The 20738-nt window shown below is 37.4% G+C and overlaps 1 protein-coding gene across 1 annotated transcript in view; it reads left to right on the top strand.

Annotated features, from left to right (window-relative positions):
- LOC115450820 (embryonic polarity protein dorsal) overlaps window positions 1-20738 on the top strand; it is a 54277-nt gene that overhangs the window by 31717 nt on the left and 1822 nt on the right. Inside the window, 4 exon segments of the mRNA XM_037442251.1 lie at window positions 6924-7076; window positions 7737-7921; window positions 19121-19350; window positions 20460-20615. Of these exon segments, the coding sequence (XP_037298148.1) occupies window positions 6924-7076; window positions 7737-7921; window positions 19121-19350; window positions 20460-20615 (724 nt within the window).

Consider the following 20738-nt stretch of genomic DNA (forward strand, 5'->3'; position numbering starts at 1 on the left):
AGCAGTGGAAAGGCATATGGTACAGGGCTGCTATTAATATTTATTTAAATCGTCTTCATTAGGGATCTAGTGTAAATTAGTGCTGATTTTCAATAGCGTATACTGAGTTGGTATTCGTACCATAAGTAATGATAGAAACCATGAATTTATTTTGCAAATTGTGTTTTATGTGTGTAAAGAAATAAACGTTTAAACTTAACGAAGGACGTAAATAAATTAAAACAAATATTATCTTTGTATTTACCTATACTTATTGTGTTCGGCGCAATAAAATTAACCAAAAAATGGAAAATTAATAAAAGACGCGTTTAATCTTAGTACATTTACAGCCTTCCTAAACGTTTAGGTCGGTAATGGCAATTCAGTGTTTTGTCTCAACATGTTGAATTACATTTCACGTCAAAGGAAGTAATTGTGCTCAAATTCTTAGCTCGTTAAGTAATAAGCGTCTGTAGTCTTCTTCTTGGGTGTAGCTTGCAATGTTTTAGTTTATTTATAACCTGATTCGTGCCGAAAATACTTTTGCTGAATCGATGATATTTGCAATATACATAAAAGTTGTAGATAGGTTTAATAAAGATGACAGATAAGTGTAATTTTTTTTCAAATTGTCAACACTAATAGATCAAGATATGTAGAATATAAAGTTTTACTATAGCAAATAAATATAAATGAAAAATGTAACGTTAAAAGACGAATAAATAACCTTACATTAATATAAAATTTAAAAAAAGTATAATGCGCTGTAGACAACAGGAAAACGCAGTGGAAGTATGTGCAACAAATGTACATAAACATAATTAATTATACAGGTGTATCATTTGTGGATTGTTATAAAATATAATGGTGCTATCTAATAATGTTTGCGCGCAGCAAGATGTCAGCTAAAAGTGGGAAGCGTTTTAGAGAGTTTATTTTATAGATCACATTGTTAGGAAATTGATGAGAATAGGTTTTGTGTTGAGTGTAGTCTGGCGCATTACTAAACATGTAACCAACTTTTGATAAATTCTTATATTTACTCTACAAGATATTCTCATTAATCTTTTCTGTTACTAATTGTATGACATTGTTTACAATTGTGTTATAAAGACAAATTGTTTAGTATGTAATCGTTACTCATTGATTTTATATTTTTAATACTTTATAATTTTCTTTCCTACCTCCTATTATTATGTTTTAGATTTTAATTACAATATGTTGTTAGTGGTAAATGCTGTGTTCACGTATTAGTAGCACACATATCAGATGCTGTACCTCATTGCTTATTTTTAAATATTGATTGATGGAATATGTGGTGCTGTTGGTGTACCTTATTATAAATAAATAAATTACTTAATGTCGTATTTTCGAGTACCATAAAACCTGGGTTCCGCACATTTGACACATGCCTCTGATATTGTTGACTTTATTGACGAAGGTTAGATTCATTAAAGTGTAACCGCGTTGCTCGTTTTGTCTGCTATAACTATATATGACGACTTCAGCACCTACCTTTTATGAAGCCGGTTAAAATATCCACGGTTTGAACTAATATTTATGACTAGCCGAAATATTTTCATTTTAAGTTAGGAAAGATAATTATAATACTACGGTGCTAATATACGACAAAGGTTCGGAAGCGGATTTTCCGATGCGATTATTTTTTCGCTGATATATAATTTTAAAGCGGCGATAGCCTAGTTGGGTGTGGAACGGACTGCCAAGACGAATGTCCGCAGGTTCAAATCCCAAGGGCACACAGCTCTGACTTTTCTAAAATCATTCTTTGTGAATTTATCGTGTGAACGAAAACATCGTGTAACGGTGAAGGAAAACATCGTCAGGAAACCTGCACATCTGAGAAGTTCTCTATAGGAATTTCGAAGGAGTGTGAAGTCTACCAATCCGTACTAGGCCAGCGTGGTAGACTAAGGCCTAATCCCTCTCAGTAGTAGAGGATGCCCGCGCTCAGCAGTGGGCAAGTATATAATACAGGGCTGATATTATTATATTATATTATATAATTTTATTACGAAGCTACTTTTTCACAACTGCTTCGGTTAGTTGTATTACGTTACGATTGCAGTGTTGAGGTGTGGGGTTCGATGCCTAAGTTGGGCAATGTAATATTGGATTTTTCTACTCAGTATCAGACGGAGTCTGGGATTCCCGATATGGCGATAGGCTCGCCTCCTATCACATCATGGAACAGTGCACCAGTTGCGCCTCTGCCTACCACTTCGAGAATAAAAGTCGTGTATGTGTGCTACTTTTCCACGGCTAATTCCTTGTTTGCTACTATTGAGAATGCAACAAAATTGCTTATATTACACATATTAATGACAATGAACGTATTATGGAAACATTTTCCTTATGTACAATAATTGTAAATTAGTATAATACGTAGTACGGATAAAATATTCTTACGTTCGTGCCTAGTAAGAATCTATAGTTTGTATTTTATTTACAAAGACAATTCTATCCTAATGGATGTGTATGTTTGGTTTTAGACTAGCCATTCACTGAAGTTGATACGTTAAAAAACTGCACGCGAGACATCGCTTTACTCCGGTGTACATCGGCTGTCGGTCGACATTATACATGTACTATATTTAATTATATAATATAACTGTGCTTATCGTTAGGAACCGAGTAATTATTTAGCAGCGTCAGTATAAAATGTATGATCCCTGGTCCCTGACCCCACATTGAGATACGAGTACAGTTAAAACACACATCACGCGTTATTCTCGAAAGGGTAGGTAGGCGTGTAACCTGGGCAGCCACTTTTCGCATTGTGAGTAATAAGGAGCGAGCCTATCGCCATATCGAACACAAATTACTGAGTCCAGACTCCGGGCGAACACTTACCAGAAAATCCTGAATTTACTTTTCCATACCGGGGATTCGAACCCGGAATCCCAGTGACGTACCGCGCACACATTACAGATGCGCTATCTAGGCAGTTACATTCATTATCTACAAGATATTTTCGGCCTCAGACAGTCCCGCAGTAAGTTTTCGCAAATTCGTCTCAGTGCGGCCTCCGTACGCATGTGAACAAGTTACTAGAACTAACAATAGTAACAATTCAAAGCGTCACCTAGCGCGTCGTCGATCTCCGATAAACCGGGGGACTCCCGCGTCAACAAACCACAATAACTTCCTATTGTACGCGGTGCGCGACTAAATACTTAGTAGGACATTAATTTGCAGCCTTTCAATACGGTGATCTGATTAGTGACGCCGAGCGGATAGTCTGGCACCCCAGTCTTGTCCAGCGGAGCGTGCGCTACGAACTATGAACGTTATTATGATCGAAAACACTTGAACACGTGGCAGTATGTTCAGTGGTTCAGCGCAATCGGTCAGGTCAACTTCCTCGCCTTTTTTAACACCTGAAAATTGGTATATATGTACGGAATTCTATTGAACACGGGTATAAATTGTTCAAATGATTACAGAGTAAATTTTTGCCATGCTTCACTATCCTACATATGTCGTGGCTTGTAAGAATACGCATTAAACTGCAACCGATATCCTAATCTAAAGCCTGTGGCTGCTCTTGCTGGATCATACGGCCCTAATGAATATATTTGTAAGTAAAGAATACGACCACTTTGTATATTTTTGTGGCAGAGTATGCGATTATTGTATTCTTAAGAAGCATGACATACATGTAATGGCTGAGAGACGAGCGTATTGGAGTAGGTATTTATTTTGTAGTATTTTGTAATTCAAATTACTGCGTAGTGTTATTTTTTATGCGCAATTACGACGCTTCCAGCACTCGACAAGCAGCAGGCGCAAATAACGCGTCTCACTATACACAAGTTAATGTTTAACTATCTATCATATTATAAACCAAAGTCCCCTTCTCTGTCTGTCTGTATGTTATCGATTTTCTCAAAATCTACTTAATATATTTTTAAGACATTTGGTATGGAGATAGTTTAAGACCCTGGGAAGGTTATAGGCTACTTTCCACCCGGAAAATAATAGCGAGAGTTTTATCCCTGAAAACTCCTTCACGCAGGCTAAATCGCGAGCAAAATTAGTGAACTTATAATATTGTGTTTATAATTCTTTAGTATATTGATCTCCAGTTGAACGTTCCTCACTGATTCACCTCACCACTGATTCTCATGGTATGCAACCTTTATATTTAGACCGTACCTCAGAGCATGCGTTATTTTAGGCTAGTTACTGACGGATTTTTCCCATAGGCTCGCAGTATAGTAATCAATGTTGGATGGATTAACGATAAATATTGTTAAACGGCAGATATCTAATCAAGGCTAACTAATATGAATGCGAAAGTTTGTGAAAATGTTTAGATGAATACAAGTAAACGCAGCAATTGCTGAATGGATTTAGATGAAATTTGGTACACGGATAGACCATATCCTTGGTTAAATATAGACTTTTTATCCCAGTCATTTGCTGCCATGGACAATTAAGGGATATTTAATTCAGATTTTATTAAATGATTGAAACATTGCGAGAAAATTATAATATAAAAAAACGCAATAAAATCCGAAAAATAGATTTATTTAAATACCTAACATTGGCGTAAATATAAGAAACTTTACAGCAGATGTGAAGTCCGAAAATGCCTTACTATTAGCTTGGCAACGAAATAATACAGTAGTATCTGTCCAACAAGCTTTCGCACGAGAAACCTACAACCTTATCAAGTTATAAACGAAAGTACACTACTACCTACCATTTATATGTATAATTAAAATGTCTTTAAACATACCTATATATATAATGACGTTTTACAAATAGACGCGTCATAGACTAGCAAAATGGCACATAAAAACAGCGCACTATTTACTATAGTCACAGCCCTAGCGGCTCGCATTGATACGGCCCGAGTGGGCCCGAGTGTGCCCGAATGGGTCCGAGCGACGATCGCCCCCTCGCCATGACAGTCGAATAAAATGCATTTATTAGTTAAAAAAATAAGTTAAATAGTGTATACTTATTACTGACGTAAGAAATGAAACGTTTTTTCATTCACAGTTGGAATATAATTTGTACTTCGTCTAAAACACAGGAAGGCATTTTATTTATAAAATTATAAAAAGTTAGTAAGCCGACTAGCCGCGACAGTGGTCGGAGGTTGACTAAGTGAATGTCGGGCAATTACCTTGTTTTCGTCTTGCCCAATGATTAAAGAGTATAGAGGATGGGTAATATGGTCACGTGACATGCGGCACATTTAATGCATAAAATGGCGCCGACTCCGCCCCTTACAATAGTGATATGCTAGTACCGAAAATTTTGTATCGACATCGAAGAATTAAAAAGAGAGACAAACAAGCCCAAAAGATCAAATACGAAAAGGGTTAGGTTCTACCATAATATAAATATAACAAACCATAATATAAACAAACAAACTGAAACTGATTTATAAGTAACAATTGTTAAAGAAAGCAGTACCTGTTGTGACAAACATCCAGTTGTGTTTGATCTATATTTGTATGTTGCACTATTCCTTGCTAAAAATTTAAGTTACAGATTAACATATTTACTTAATACATGATAAATGGAATAAGATAGCGTAGTCAGCAATTATTTGGTTGGTTTTATTTTATTTTATTATTATGCTCTTTGATCGAGAAACATAACCATGTTTCAGCAAACTAAAATCAATGAGCGTAAAGATGGTGGTTAAGATAATCAATTATAATAATTATTTGCAATAACAACAATGTGATTATGTATCTATTTCCGTGCATGCAAAGGTTGCTCGAAACATAAGACCGCCAATTGTAAAAATATATCTTACATTTCATCTTTATGTTGTTTCTTTTATGTTTATCTATTCTTTTATGTAACAATTCTAATTTTATTCATAGCAATATATTAAAGTAATATTACTATTAGGTGAAGTATAATAATCATTACTATTTTACTTATCGGGAATATTGTTGGAAAACAGTTATCTTTACTCGCGTTAATTATACGTGTGGTTTATGCATATCTTCTCAAAATGTAAAGAAATATGTATTTGATGTAGGATTCCAATCACGTCGCTCAATATTCTCAATTCATTTTGCCTTGGTTTTTAAATTTTTTGGTTATCTTAAAAAAATATTCTAATTTCACTTAGTTTGTCGTTCTGGATAATACAATATTGATGTGTGCTCTAACATTCTTTCAAAGACAAAAACCGTAACTGATAAACGGGCGTCTGTTAAAATATCGATATCAATAATTTCTAAACAAATCCACCCACCCATCCCTAAGCTCGTGTGTAAACAAACATAATGATTTTAATGTGTATAAATCACGCCTAAAAGGGTCCAAAGCTTAACAAACCAGATCCACGTATCATTTTAATTGATAAAAACAAATCCAAAAAGTAAATATACAAAGATATTTGCTAATTTTCGGTAAAAACAGTTACTAACCTATGAAAAGATATTTCGGGGTCTTTCTTGCGTGAATTCGATTTGCATCCTTTCACACAACACTGAGTCATTTTCGAAACTTAACAAATACACTAATAAACACACTGAACAATTGAGAATATGATTATATTACTTTAAATTCAATATTTATGAAGATTTGTTTACATCGTCTGACACTACATGTACTTGCTGACTGGCCCGCATAACATGGCGTTTCTGCCGCAAGGCGGTCCCAGTGTGTTGAAGTAAACGAAATAGTGCCATATGCGAAGAAAGCAATTATTTTTGTCTTTTTTTGTTGCGTTCCAAATAAGCTTTGAGTAAAAGAGATAGACATATATATTGACAATTCTGCGTCGATTTCCCTGACATAACTTATTCATATAGCTAACTTTTGAGGCCTGTCCTCTTTATATTTAGTCATTGGTCTTGCCAGTATTGAGCTCGGACAACGTATCTATGTAATAAAAACATCTTAGCATACATATAAATATCTTTACACGATACGTTTTGTTCCAGATTTCGATATGAGTGCGAGGGCAGATCAGCCGGTTCGATTCCCGGCGCGTCGAGCACGCCCGAGAACCGAACCTTCCCCGCCATCAAGATAATCGGCTACACCGGCACCGTCTCCATCGTAGTGTCGTGTGTCACCAAAGATGAGCCTTACAGGTAACATATAATCACAGTGCACGTTTTATATAGGACAAAAAAAGATTCATCAAAATTGGTTCACCCAGTCAAAAGCTCTGAGGTAAAAAACCAAAAAAAATATGCAGTCGAATTGAGAACCTCCTCGTTTTTTTTAAGTCAGTTAAAAATATGTCAACAAAAAACCTTTATTGAAATGCGTAAATGACTAAAATATTAGTGACGAAGGGTGAAATTTTCCGAAAGAGAACCTGGCGCATCATGTGGGTACTAATATCCATAAATGGGGTCTACAAATCGATTTAATGACAATCAAGTTTTACACAAATTATGAAAGGGAAGCCGGCAGGAATCGGGTTATATGGAACATTCGCCACGGATAAATATAATTAGAAGATTCGTTATTCGCTATCCAGATTATGAAAGGTCTAGGGGGAGAAAAAGATTATCTTGTATGTCTACAGCCTTATAAGGCTAAACTCAGCATAACTGCTGTCATGATTTAAAAGAGAATCTACTATATTCGCATTAAACACCGACCCACTTTCTAGGTGTCTTATTTCTAACGAGTTAGATGTTCATTCCACCACTTCACCTAAATAGCACCCTTGAAGAAGTGGTATTATATTCCACCATTTCATAAACCCAGTAGCATCTTCAAGAGTTGCTTGTGTTCCCCAGGCCGCACCCACACAACCTGGTCGGGCGCGACCACTGCGACCGCGGCGTGTTCTCCGTCCGCACCGAGATCACCGACGAGAATAATGAATACCAGTTCCGGAACCTGGGCATACAGTGCGTCAAGCGGCGCGACATCGGCGAGGCGCTGCGGATCCGAGAGGACCTGCGCGTCGATCCGTTCAAAAGTAAGTTTCTTTTTAAAATCGGTACCCGCGGTCAACACTGGAAACCTGCGAATGTAATATTGGATCGGATTTAATCCTTTGACTTGGGGACTGTAGGACCCTGTAGGAAAGTTGGGACAGGTTATCTGGGGAAGGAAAGGGAACGTCCTTAGGATGGGCGGAGGGGAGAAGGTCGGGAAATGTGCGCGAGCCCCCATAGGCCTCAATATGGTTTCAACCATGAGGTAAAATCATAAACATAACAGAATGATCTGTACAACCAACAGCAAAGTCGTAAACGATTTCAAAAAACGCATTTCCTTGCATTAAAACCTAATGATCGGCCGATACGCATTCCTTGCTTTCGTGCGAGCGATGTATTGGCCTAACGGTGTTGCGAACTCTGGCGCGGTGCCATTACGGAACTAACGCGATTTGGCCCATTTACAAATTCGGCCAGGATAATAGCCCACGCTATTTGCGGCTTACATTGTTTAAAAACGCCTGGAGTTTAGTAATCTAGCATCGGCTTCTGAAGTGGCGTTATGGATAATTTGCCAAAAATACGCTAAATTAAATTCATCATACTATAAATTAAAAGTTAATGTAGAAGATGGAATTGATTTTTTTTTGGACTAATTACGTTTGTTAGTCTGACAAGGGCCGTCTTATACAAACTTCTAATGTAAGCTATGCTTATACAAGCTCAAAATGTCCATAGTTGTATAAGTAATTTTAATTGTTATTTAGAAATTATTATATTATACATTGTTTTGACGCATTATAAGTGCAACTTTGTTCGCTTACGTGATAAATAAAGTATTTTATTTCAAAGACACACCGGACTTTTGGGTGAGTTCTGTAGACGCTCGCAACCCTTGATGGAATTGTATCACTTAGAAATTGATCAGATTACGATTTTGTTTTCTTTTTAAATTGCTGTATCCCTTATTTACATTAATTCGTGGTTCCATAAAGTAAAACTGCATCGTTAAGTGTTACATTGCCTTAAAAACCTTTGCTATACATATTTGTGGTTAAATCAAAGATCACAATAACACGATCCGCACATCGCGGTGTATAAGATCTGTTTGAATGCCAGCCGCTGCACAATTAGCGTATTGGTTGAACACGTCAACAAACATGACGAGAGCGAGGCCGTGTCATTTCATAATATGAATTGTGACTCACGCCTGAAAAAGGACGTCGTTCCGTTTCTGCGTGGCTTTCTTTACTGAATGTGGCGACAAGCAAGCTGTCTGCGTGGTGGTAAGCGACACTACCGCCCATAAAGTAGCAACAGAATGTGAACTTCGAATTACAAAGCACTGCATAATAAACTAACTGAATGCAGGTTGCTTTTTTATACCCAAATTGACCTACTGCTTTTAAGAGTAAGTGGAGTAGGGTACGATAGAATGCGCACTGACGAATGACCACACGCCAGCCAATTATGCTGCTTCGAACAGGTCGGGTCTGGAAATCTCAAGGGGAGGTCTATATTTAGCTGTTGAGTTAATGTGAATGATGGTGGTACACCCTGAGATATTAGATGGTACGGTTTATAGTGCCTAATTACATTGTCTTTAATATTTTTCAAACTATACAATAGTACTTGCATAATCCCGCTTGGCGGCGGAAAGGCATTAACATTTACGATCGGAAATATTTCGTACGTATTGTGAAGTAACAAAGATTGATTCACCGACAGCATTAAGGTTTATAATCAGAATAAACAGTATAAAGACACTAAACAGACAAACATTGACCATTTTATGATCTATTTATTTGAGCCAACGCTCGCTATTCGCCAATAAGTGATGAAATATTAGCTGTAAGGAGTGTGATTAAATTCGTACTGGGTTTGTAGCCATGGTAGTGTTTTGTCCTCGCGTTATATTCGGGAGAGATTTATAGTTTAGATGCTTCGTCTAAAATAAAATATAAAATTTGTTAAATCGAATTAAGTACTACTCTGTAAACTATATTTTACTCAATCGATTCTAACCTTAAAAGAGATGCCAAGGAGCGGTTAAACCTCCTGAAATCAATGACCGCACGAAATGTAATAGCAGAGCTGTGACGTCAAGCCTTCTTGTCACATCGTTTATATCTCTGGGACATTCATAGACATATTACTCACTCTAGATGAGTCCCATAACTAGGGCGGTACCAGTGATGCCCAGGTTCAGAGGGAAGACCATAAAGGGGGACAGAAATGATCAGACCACAACTAAGTTTTGGGTCATGCATGTCCGCAGAATATGTGCTCTTATCGGGCGGAATAAAAGCTATTTAATACGCATCATAGACTTCTCAAAAGTGTAAAAATGCATAACAAAAATAATAGTATAATTCACGAATGTGTTGAAAGCAATAAGACAAATATTTGTTATTTTAAACTTGAGTGTGATACCCCCGAGGTTCGTGGATGGTCAATGGCAGAGTTTTGTTTACATTTACGATACGAATTATAAGGAAAACGGTACTGTTGCACTTTCTCGCTTTGGATGCTATGCAGGTATGATCGCGTGCAATTTTAGTTTGGTTTTCCTCAATTAGTTTCACTCAATAGTTAGAACGAGACGGCGTTTAGATATTAAAGGTGTTATGTTCCACATCTTATTTACCTTATTGATAAATTTTAGTCAGAATTCTATATTTTATGAACCCAGGTCAAAAAACTTCCTTTATCCAGATCAATAAGTCCGTGACATGTAGGCAGTTAAGGCTCTTCCCGAGCAAACGGCTTGGAGTCATTCGTATAATACATGCAGCGGTAGGAATATCCAAATTTAAATTTCTTTAAAAAATCTATTTTAAGCTTTATTGAATATTGTAAACTACCAAAATATTTGTTAATAAATAGTCTAGCTTATAGTCTTGGTTGCAAATGAAAATGAACTGTACTTAGGAGGACATGCAGGGAATCAACAATTTCAGTTGCATCTTCATTATGTTAAAGTTTAACAACGAAAATATAGATAGCATATTGTGGAAATAGATAATGGATGGTTTCTTAATACACAGTTAGCGCATCTTTTTAAACATGAAACTATTTATGTTAGTGGTAATTAAATTAGCTATTAGTATATTAATTATTATGTGGTATTAGGCATTGTATTGAATCAGATTTTTTTATGAGCGTATTTCTTACTGTTCGGTCTCGTGATATTTGATTACTGCACAGCAGGCGATGGTATTAGTTTCCGAGAAAAGTTTCTGAACCTCACGTACGCCCTTGTCAATTCTACACAAGGACAGTATCAACAATTTACGGATCTTACCTACACCGATCGTCGAACTTGTATAACAGATGAATCACTTAGAATGTTCAAGTATGCCACAATCATCTTGTCGTGACTTTTTACTATCCAACTCTCATTTGTTTATGAATGGGTGTTGACAAAAGCGTTTTCGAGGATGCTTACATTCATAAAATACTAGCAACATTAACATTTGTAGGCTTTATAGTCGTTGACCATTTCTTGATAAGTAAGGGGACTTTGTTTTAAAGTCTGGTCAAAAAAAACTTCGTTTTTAGAACACTATTCGTTGTGTAATTGACCGAATACCGCGATATGTGCGGCCGGGCCGGCTGTTTTGGATATTTCGGTAACGGCCGCAGTTATTTCTGTGCAGTTACACCCGCTGGCCACCGCGCCGCGCACCGCCTTTACACATTAGTTTGTAACAATAAACCCATGTACTTGGCTCATGGTATACTAAAATTACATGTTGAAGTTATTTTTCATAATCTTCAACGAAAGCTTGTCCATATAACAATAGTTTAATTTAGTTAATGTTAAATATGTAATTATTTAATGCAAACTCGTTGACAGTCAATAACGCACTGACGTCTTTATTGTGACAGGTCTAAACCTGCCAGTCACATATATAACATTTCTCCCCCATAACATAAGAATTATTAAGGTACAACTAAATAACAGAACATAAACTAAAATAACAAATTACAAGTCCATACAAAAGAAAGCTCTATAGTCAACTCTTTGTTTTTGGCGTAATAATCTCTTCGATTGACCTGGCCTTTGCTCCGAGGAAAGTTGATTCTCAGTTTCGTGAGCAACCTGACCTTCTGAACCTAACGTCACATCTTGAACGCACTGGTTTTCCGAATCTGATGTCACAGCCTCAAAAAACTCATCATCGGAGCTCAGGTTTGGCTGAAGTGGTAATTCGGCTGGAGCCTCGGCTAGTGCCACTTCATTATCTCCAGCTGGAGCCTCGACTAGTGCCACTTCGTTATCTCCATCTCCCTCTCTGGTGCAACTTTGCGACACAATCGCTTGGTCCTCCCTTGGAGACGTATCTGTCTCGTAAAGTTCAGGCGTAAAATCCAGGACGTCACCGGTATTAGAGATAGGAGGAAGAGACTTTCCTACGAGTTGATTTTTATGTTTTTTCACTTGCACTAAGGTCGTACAGTCCGTGACTAAATATGTTAATTTGCCTATTCGTTTGGTAACTATGCCACGATTCCAAGTAAATTGTTTATTTCCTTGATATTTCTTGTACATAACAACATCACCCGCTTTAAAACTTTGTCTGTTGGAACCTCCATAGGCCCTACTCTGTGAACACTGTTGTCGTTTCACAAATTTGGTAAGAGATTCAGAAGGGGATGGCGGTGAAATAGGATTAAACAAATCTAGGCGCGAACGAAGTTTTCGCCCAAATATCAACTGCGCAGGCGAAGACCCAGTTGTAGAATGAACCGAATTTCTATAATCGAAAAGGTATTTTAATAACTTTTCGTAACGTTCTTTTAAATTAGTACTAGATAACAAACAAGATTTAATACCTTTTTGATAATTTTACATAGCTCTCCGCCTGGCCATTGCTAGCTGGATGATAGGCGGGCGACGTTACATGCGATATTCCATTCGCTAAACAAAATTTCGTAAATTCTTCAGAAACAAAACATGTAGCATTATCACTAACCAACGTGTGAATCAACCCGAATCGTGACATGAAATCGTATAATTTTGCTATCACTGTGGCCGAAGAAGTATAATTCACTCTGTACACTTCCACCCATTTGGAATGCGCATCCACAATGACAAAAATAACTCACCATTAACAGGACCTAAGAAATCTACATGAACTCTATAAAATGGTTGTAACGGGTGTGGCCACACGGCAAGCGGTGCCCGCGCCGGTGACGGTCTTAGCTGTGTACAAATTTCACAGCCTGCGATCATAGATTCTATCGCTTTGTCGATACCCGGAAACCAAAGTCTACTACGAGCTTCAGCTTTAGACTTTACAATACCTAAGTGTGATTTATGAAGCTCTGACAATAAACTTGCTTGTAACACGTTAGGAATTACAACCTTAAAACCTCGCATGATCACACCATTTTCAAATGAAAGTTGGTCTCTACAAAGAAAAAATTTACGTATATTTTCGTCTGTAACTTTTTCGGCCAGCCATTCAAAATATATTTTACCACTTTAGATAAAATCACATCTTTTTGAGTTTCTTCGCGTAACCTCTGAAGCGTTACAGGTAAGCTAGAGTCTACAACAAAATTAACATAAGTTGCCTTATCCTCAACGTATCTTGAAAATCCGTGCGCTACGTGATCATCCATCTCGCATGACTCACAATCATCTAAACTTGCGCGAGAAAAATAATCTGCGCTATTATTAGCACTTTTGACATACTCTATTATAAAATTATAACCACTCAAAAAAAGTGCATATCTTTGTAATCTATTTGCAGAAATCTGGGGAATTCCGCGATGTGGCCCGAATATAGTAATTAAGGGTTTGTGATCAGTTCGAAGAACAAAAGGAGTAGATCTGCCGTAAAGATACTGATGGAAACGACGAACCCCAAATATGATGGCTGTCGCTTCTTTCTGTATTTGCGAGTATCTGCGCTCCGCAACATTCAGCGTGCGCGACGCAAATGATACTGGCCGCTCCAACCCTGTAGCATCTTCTTGTGACAGAATGGCACCTAATCCGGTCGGAGAAGCATCTACAGTCAAAATTACTTTTGCGTTTGTATCAAAATGAGCTAAAACTTGTTCCGATACTAACATGTTTTTATTTTCTTAAAAGCGGCATTATGCTCTGGAGTCCAACACCATTTACAATTTTTGTAGCAATGCGTATAGAGGACTGAGAATTGATGAAGCATTAGGCACAAAATTACGATAGTAATTTACAAGACCTAAAAACGATTGTAGCTTAGCAACGTCTTTTGGAACTGGAGCGTTTAATATTGCTGATACCTTTTTGGGTGACTTTTTCAACCCGTGCTTATCAACTACATAACCTAAATATTCTAGCTCCTCTTTAAAAAACTCACATTTGGCATTTTGGAGCGTTAGGCCTGCATCCTGTAGTCGAGCAAGTACAATGCGCAATCTACTTAGATGTTGCGCCCTATCCACTCCCGTCACCAAAATATCATCGAGCATGCACAATACACCGTCCAAACCTGATAAAACATTTTCCATGAGGCGTTGGAAAATAGCCGGGGCGCTGGACAACCCAAATACTAAGCGCGTATACTTAAACAACCCTTTATGAGTATTGATAACTGTATACTTTTGAGACTCTTCATCTAATACACATTGTGCGTAGGCTTGTGAAAGATCCAACTTAGAGAACTGTTGACCGCCCTGTAACTTTGTAAAAGTTCTTGCGCGGTGGGTAAAGGGTATTGATCGACCAATAGTTGTTTATTAATTGTGATTGAATAATCAGCACACAACCGGATGGAACCGTCGCGCTTTAACACGGGCACCACGGGCGAAGCATACTCGGAATGCTCTACGGGCTTCAATATGCCAACGCACACTAGACGCTCTATCTCTTTGTCCAGCTTATCACGTAAAGCAAAGGCTACGGGACGCGGCTTAAAAAAAATTGGCTTAGCGTCATTTTTCAATTTAAGTTTTACTTTATATTTAGTAAATTTCCCTAACTCATCACTGAATACTCGAGGAAATTCATTCTTTAGGCGCTCTATTAAATCTGAGGTTTTCTCACAAAAATTAATGGGAAGTAATTCTAATCGGAAGAAAGATATAAAGTCCCTCCCTAAAAGTGGCGGACCGCCATCACGAATGATAAACACATTTAACGTACATGTTTTCCCAGTATATGTGAACGGCAATTTTGCAATACCTACGCATTCAATACGTCGACCAGTATAAGACATTAAATACTTAGTTGTTTTGGACAACACTACTTCCTTAAAATATTTAAAATACGTTCGCTCGGAAATCGCAGTAACAGCTGACCCGCTATCAACCTGAAACCTGATCCGTTTCCCTAGAACAGTGACAACCTCTGTCATTGGTTCACCATTATAGGTGCGAATATTATACAACTCACCGTCATCACCGCTAGTGATCTCATGTTCCAAGAAATTATTTTTTTTACACATGCGACGCAAATGCCCTTTAACGTTGCACTTTTGACATTTATAGCTAGCGAATCTACATTGAGCTGAAGAATGATTTTTAAAACCGCAAACCGAACACAACAGTTTAACACTAGAATTATTTTTGGCGTCGATCTTGAGTATTTGATCGTTGTTAGACGGTGCCTTTCCGGGACCGTTGATGCTAAGGCGCCTGCACGCGCACACCGCATCCTCTCTGCTAACTCCACCGCTTTTCCTAGCGTTAAACTCTTTGGATCTTGAGCAAATAGTTTTTCACGCTCCGTTCCAGGTAGCATTGCCATTACAAAATGGTCCCGTAATGCTTCCTCCACGTTTAAAAATCCACAGTTTGCCGATAGTCCACGCAATCTCGCCGCCCATTGGTGATAGGTTTCTCCCTCGACTTGGATTGCTGAATAAAATTTATACCTCTCGTGAAAACCACACACTTGGGGCACAAAATGCCCGTCCAGAAGACCCAATATGTCATCGAACGGGATGGAAATGAGTTCTTTCGGCGAGGCCAAATTCGCAGCAAGCTTGTACGTGGATTCCTTGAGTGCGCTTAATAAAATAGCACGCCGTTTGGATCCTGAAGCATCGGTAGCTTCAGAGACGTCATTTGCGACGAACCATTGTAGCAACCGTCCCTTGTATTCTGGCCAAGTTTGCAAATTGTGGTCGAAGGTCGTAAGAATACCAAATGTTTGAGCCATATTTTCGTAAATACGCTTTTTTACGAGAATATTGAGTAAAATCCTCGTCGCCAATGTTAAATATGTAATTATTTAATGCAAACTCGTTGACAGTCAATAACGCACTGACGTCTTTATTGTGACAGGTCTAAACCTGCCAGTCACATATATAACAGTTAACATATATACTACTACGCTCAGTGTATTAGTTTATTCTCTGAGAATAATGATACCTAGTAACAATGGCTACTATGTCCTTTAAACCAGAAATAATGTATATTACTGTTATATACTATCTAATTAATATAAGACAAGATTAGTATATGTATACTATTCACTATAGTTCGTATGTATTCCTAATACTTAAAATCTTGCTTATTTTAATAGAATCTGTACCTATGTATAAATTCGCGTGACGTAAAAGCGGCGAAACTACGTAATTATTACAATGATTGTCGTAATTAAAAGAAAAGTTTATAATATGTATAATATACCTATATCTATTTTAATATAAGTAATAAGGATAAAAATAATAATTAAATCCATTTCCTTTTTTTTTGGCACTGGGCCTATCATTGTCGGCTCTGACTATTGTTTTTGTCACAGTTTCATGCCATAGATATGAATAAACGATATTTTTTCCTTATTATTGGCATATTTTCCTCATCCAGTGTTAATTGAACTGCCGAGTAATATTCTCATTGGGAGTTGACGTCATGTGTCGTAAAACCCTCAGTAAACCGTAATAGACTTATTGGCCCGGCACCACTCTCAAAATAGTGTGCTCAAAAACGAACTTAAGCTACACTGTTTAAGGTATATTTTAATAAAATAGGAGATCTAGAATAAAGTTTTTCTTTCTGCTTATGTGAAACTATTGTCGGAAATTTGTAGAGTATATAAAGTTTTTTAGCAGTCGCTTTATAAGTTATTTTCCAAAAATTACATGTGAAGGAAATGGATTATTTTATCTAGTGAACCTTTTGAATACGGATCTTGTAATTTTTGATGATGTTGCTCCTGTGTATGAACAGGTGTTGGATTAACCATCAAACGAGTCATCAATTTTTCTCCTCAAAAAAATATATATAATCCAAGCCAATACCTGATCATGATTAAATTGGTATTTTTTCGTAGGGAAATTTTTATTTTAAAATGTCACACTTGTAATAAATATTTCAAACACTACGCAAAAATCCGGTTTTCGTTCACGTGTTTTATGGTCTTTTTTTCAAAACCATGATCATGGCCGAACTTTTCGTTTTGGCGCCAATTAGTCACTCTCAGGCAACGCGACTGTTACGAGCGACCTTGCTGCGTACAAATTAACATAATATTGTATCGAAGCTAATCGTAGTTGTGCAACATAAAACATAAATAGATCCATGATCTACGTATCGCTAACTAATGAACGATTTATTGCAAATGTACGTCGAGATGAGCATTTCCTTCGCCTGATGGTATGCTATGTTTTTTATATCTGATAGTGGAGTGGGAATTAGACAGAGTGGTGGAGTCCAATAGAATGTCCTGACGAGATATGATTACCCCTCGGCATTCAACACAATTATGTTGGTCTGTTGGAATCGGATGTAAACAGACTGATCCCAGAGCGCGACACACTTACGTGGGACACTATGGCGGGTTTTAACACGTGTTTGTGGTTGCTATTAGGTCGTATATAAAATATATCCTACCACCAGCAAAGAATTAGTATTATAAAGTACAGCGTGGCACTCCACTGTGCTCGTATGCATGAGACAGATGTTACGTCTCATAATGCCTATTAATTATGCTGGTTATAATTTTCTGTCAATCGGAACACTATAGTGCATGCATATTGATGCTTAGTGGTAAAACTGTATATCTAAGGGTTACTTCAGACAGCTCATCGCATACGAGAAATCTACCACAAGTCATAGTACTTGTCTTTCGAACTTCAAACTAGTGTTATTTTAAATGAGATCGGTAAAAATATCTAAATCCCTTGAACATGAAACAAAATGACTACAAGCAAACTATGGCAGATTCAATTTTGTCGTATCAGTTTAGCACATGTTGAAAAACGCTGGTCGTCTACCCATCTACCTATCATTTGTACAGTCGGCCACAAAGTTAGTTAAACTAATTAAAATTTTTAAACTGCCTTTATACTTTTGTGTCCTTTTTAACAATAGTTATTTCTCCACCAAAACAAACTTTAGAGAGCCATTTTTTTTTAGATAAAGTAAAAAGAACATTTTGATTGAAGTAAAGGTATGGATTTGTTTTAAAAATTTGAATTTGTTCCATGTTAATTAGATATTTTAGAATTAAGTGCTTAATGGCGATCAAATGAGATAGCTTTGGTGGCATTTTAAGCTATACATGCCGTCGCGGATCGGGACCGCAACGTCATCCACTGAACACGAAAAATAATATTATATGCTTCCAAACATGGTTTATCTATATACAAAACTTTATCAGAATCAGTTCAGCTGTATCTGTTTTGACTTGTAACACCTGAATAAACTCACTATTTACTTCTATGATAGTAAGATAATGCTAACTCTTCGGTTCAACAACATCTACACCGGTAACAAACATCTACACCGCCAAACACCTGTCGCATTTATTATTCGTTAATAAAAACGAATATAAACAATGACGTTTTACAAATAGACGCGTCATAGACTAACAAAATTGCACATAAAAACAGCGTAGTTTTTACTATAGATAGTCACATACCTACACAGCCCTAGGAGCTCGCATTGATACGGCCCGAGTGTCGACCGCCGTGACCATCTAGTTTATTGGTCTCTGAACGCCATGACAGTCGAATAAAATGCATTTATTAGTTAAAAATAAGTTAAATAGTGTATACTTATTACTAACGTATGAAATGAACCTTTTTTTTTCATTCACAGTTGGAGTATAATTTGCACATCGTGTAAAAACACAGGAAGGCATTTTATTTATAAAAATACAAAAAGTTAGTAAGCCGATTAGCCGCGATATTGGTTGGCGGTTGACTGCTGACTTGCTTTCGTCTTGCCAATATTGAGCTCGGACAACGTATCTATGTAATAAAAACATCTTAGAATATAAATCATTGTTCCAGCCGGCTTCACCCACCGGAACCACCCGCAAGGCATCGATCTGAATGCAGTGCGACTCGCGTTCCAAGTGTTCCTGCCGCACTCCAGCGGCAAGATGCGGCGCACGCTCGCGCCCGTCGTGTCCGACGTCATCTACGACAAGAAGGCCATGAGCGACCTGCTCATCATGCGCGCGAGCCACTGCGCCGGCCCGGCGCGCGGCGGCACGCAGGTCATACTGCTCTGTGAAAAGGTCAGTACCAGCGTACACCATACTACGACCTACTTACAGTTATACTATCCAGGGAATTAACAGATCAATACGTACATACACTCACACTCATATCCCATAGAGGTAGGCAGACTCTATTGAGCGCTACATGCTAATCTTCACCATCGACAAACTAAACCTTTTTTATTTTCATGAATGAAATCGACAAACTAAACCTTTTTTATTTTCATGAATTTTTACAACGATTTAATGACTGCTAATCGATTTATTTAGTCCATACAATAGCTATGATTTGTCAGGAAACTTTTTGCTGCAATGGCAGAATTTATTTTCTTTATCATAATCACTCACGCAATTCTCTTTACCAATTGTTTAACCTCGAGAGAGATGACAATAAAACATTCATACATAAACAAATACGGGTTCAAAACAAGTTTCTCTTGTCAAAAGGAAATTAAAAACAAAAGAATAATTTATTAATTCTACTCTGAAATCTTTAGTGTAATACGGCAGTTTCTTTAAAATAATATTTTGTTTTTCTCGCTTAAACTACGTCACAGTATGTATTCAAGAAAATAACTCTTAATGTAAGACCAAATTTTATATTTTCTGATAAGTTTGATCGCAACGCCTTCTTGTCTCTTTAGTAAGAGTGGATTCTATTAGTACTTATCATGTGAACAGCTCAGTTTGGCAGCCTATTAAAAAAGGTGATACAAGTTGGAATATGAAGCAGTAAGGCAGGCTGGTATAGTTCCCATCATCAAGAGATACAATATCTGTTACTGGTCCATTAGCGTATATTCTATAGACACGAACGTCCATATAAACTATGTGTTCAAAATTTGCAGTTAGGACAATAGTTCGCTGTAGCGCTAAAACATCAATCGTCGTCTAAGCAAACTTTAAACATGCAGTGCTAAGGCGCTTTAAATAGAGTATGAGTAGGTAAATGGCAACCAATACCGGATTGCAGTACACTTCAGTTGAACACAGTGAGTGTTCGGAACGCCAGGTCTAGAACGTAGTACATATATTATATCACTTGCTGGTCGGTACTTATGGTTTTTGGGTGTCACATCAGATGAAGTCGCTTCGGCCTGCTAGAATTTTCTCATTGTCCTTTCCAGGTGACTCGCGAGGACACCGTGGTGGTGTTCTACCAGGAGGACAACAACCGCGTGCTGTGGGAGGAGATGGCGATCATCATCGTGGTGCACAAACAGTATGCCATAGCGTTCGAGACGCCGCCATACAAGAACCCAAACATTACTGACAATGTCAATGTGAGTCGAAGTTTTAGTCTTTACATGAAACTATTATAACAATGACTAGCAAACAACGTACTCCATAAATGGCTTGGTCTTCAAATGTTATTTCTTAAAAAACATTAAAACCGTTTTTACTGC

Source organism: Manduca sexta, chromosome 24, assembly GCF_014839805.1.
Source record: "Manduca sexta isolate Smith_Timp_Sample1 chromosome 24, JHU_Msex_v1.0, whole genome shotgun sequence".
NCBI lineage: Eukaryota > Metazoa > Arthropoda > Insecta > Lepidoptera > Sphingidae > Manduca > Manduca sexta.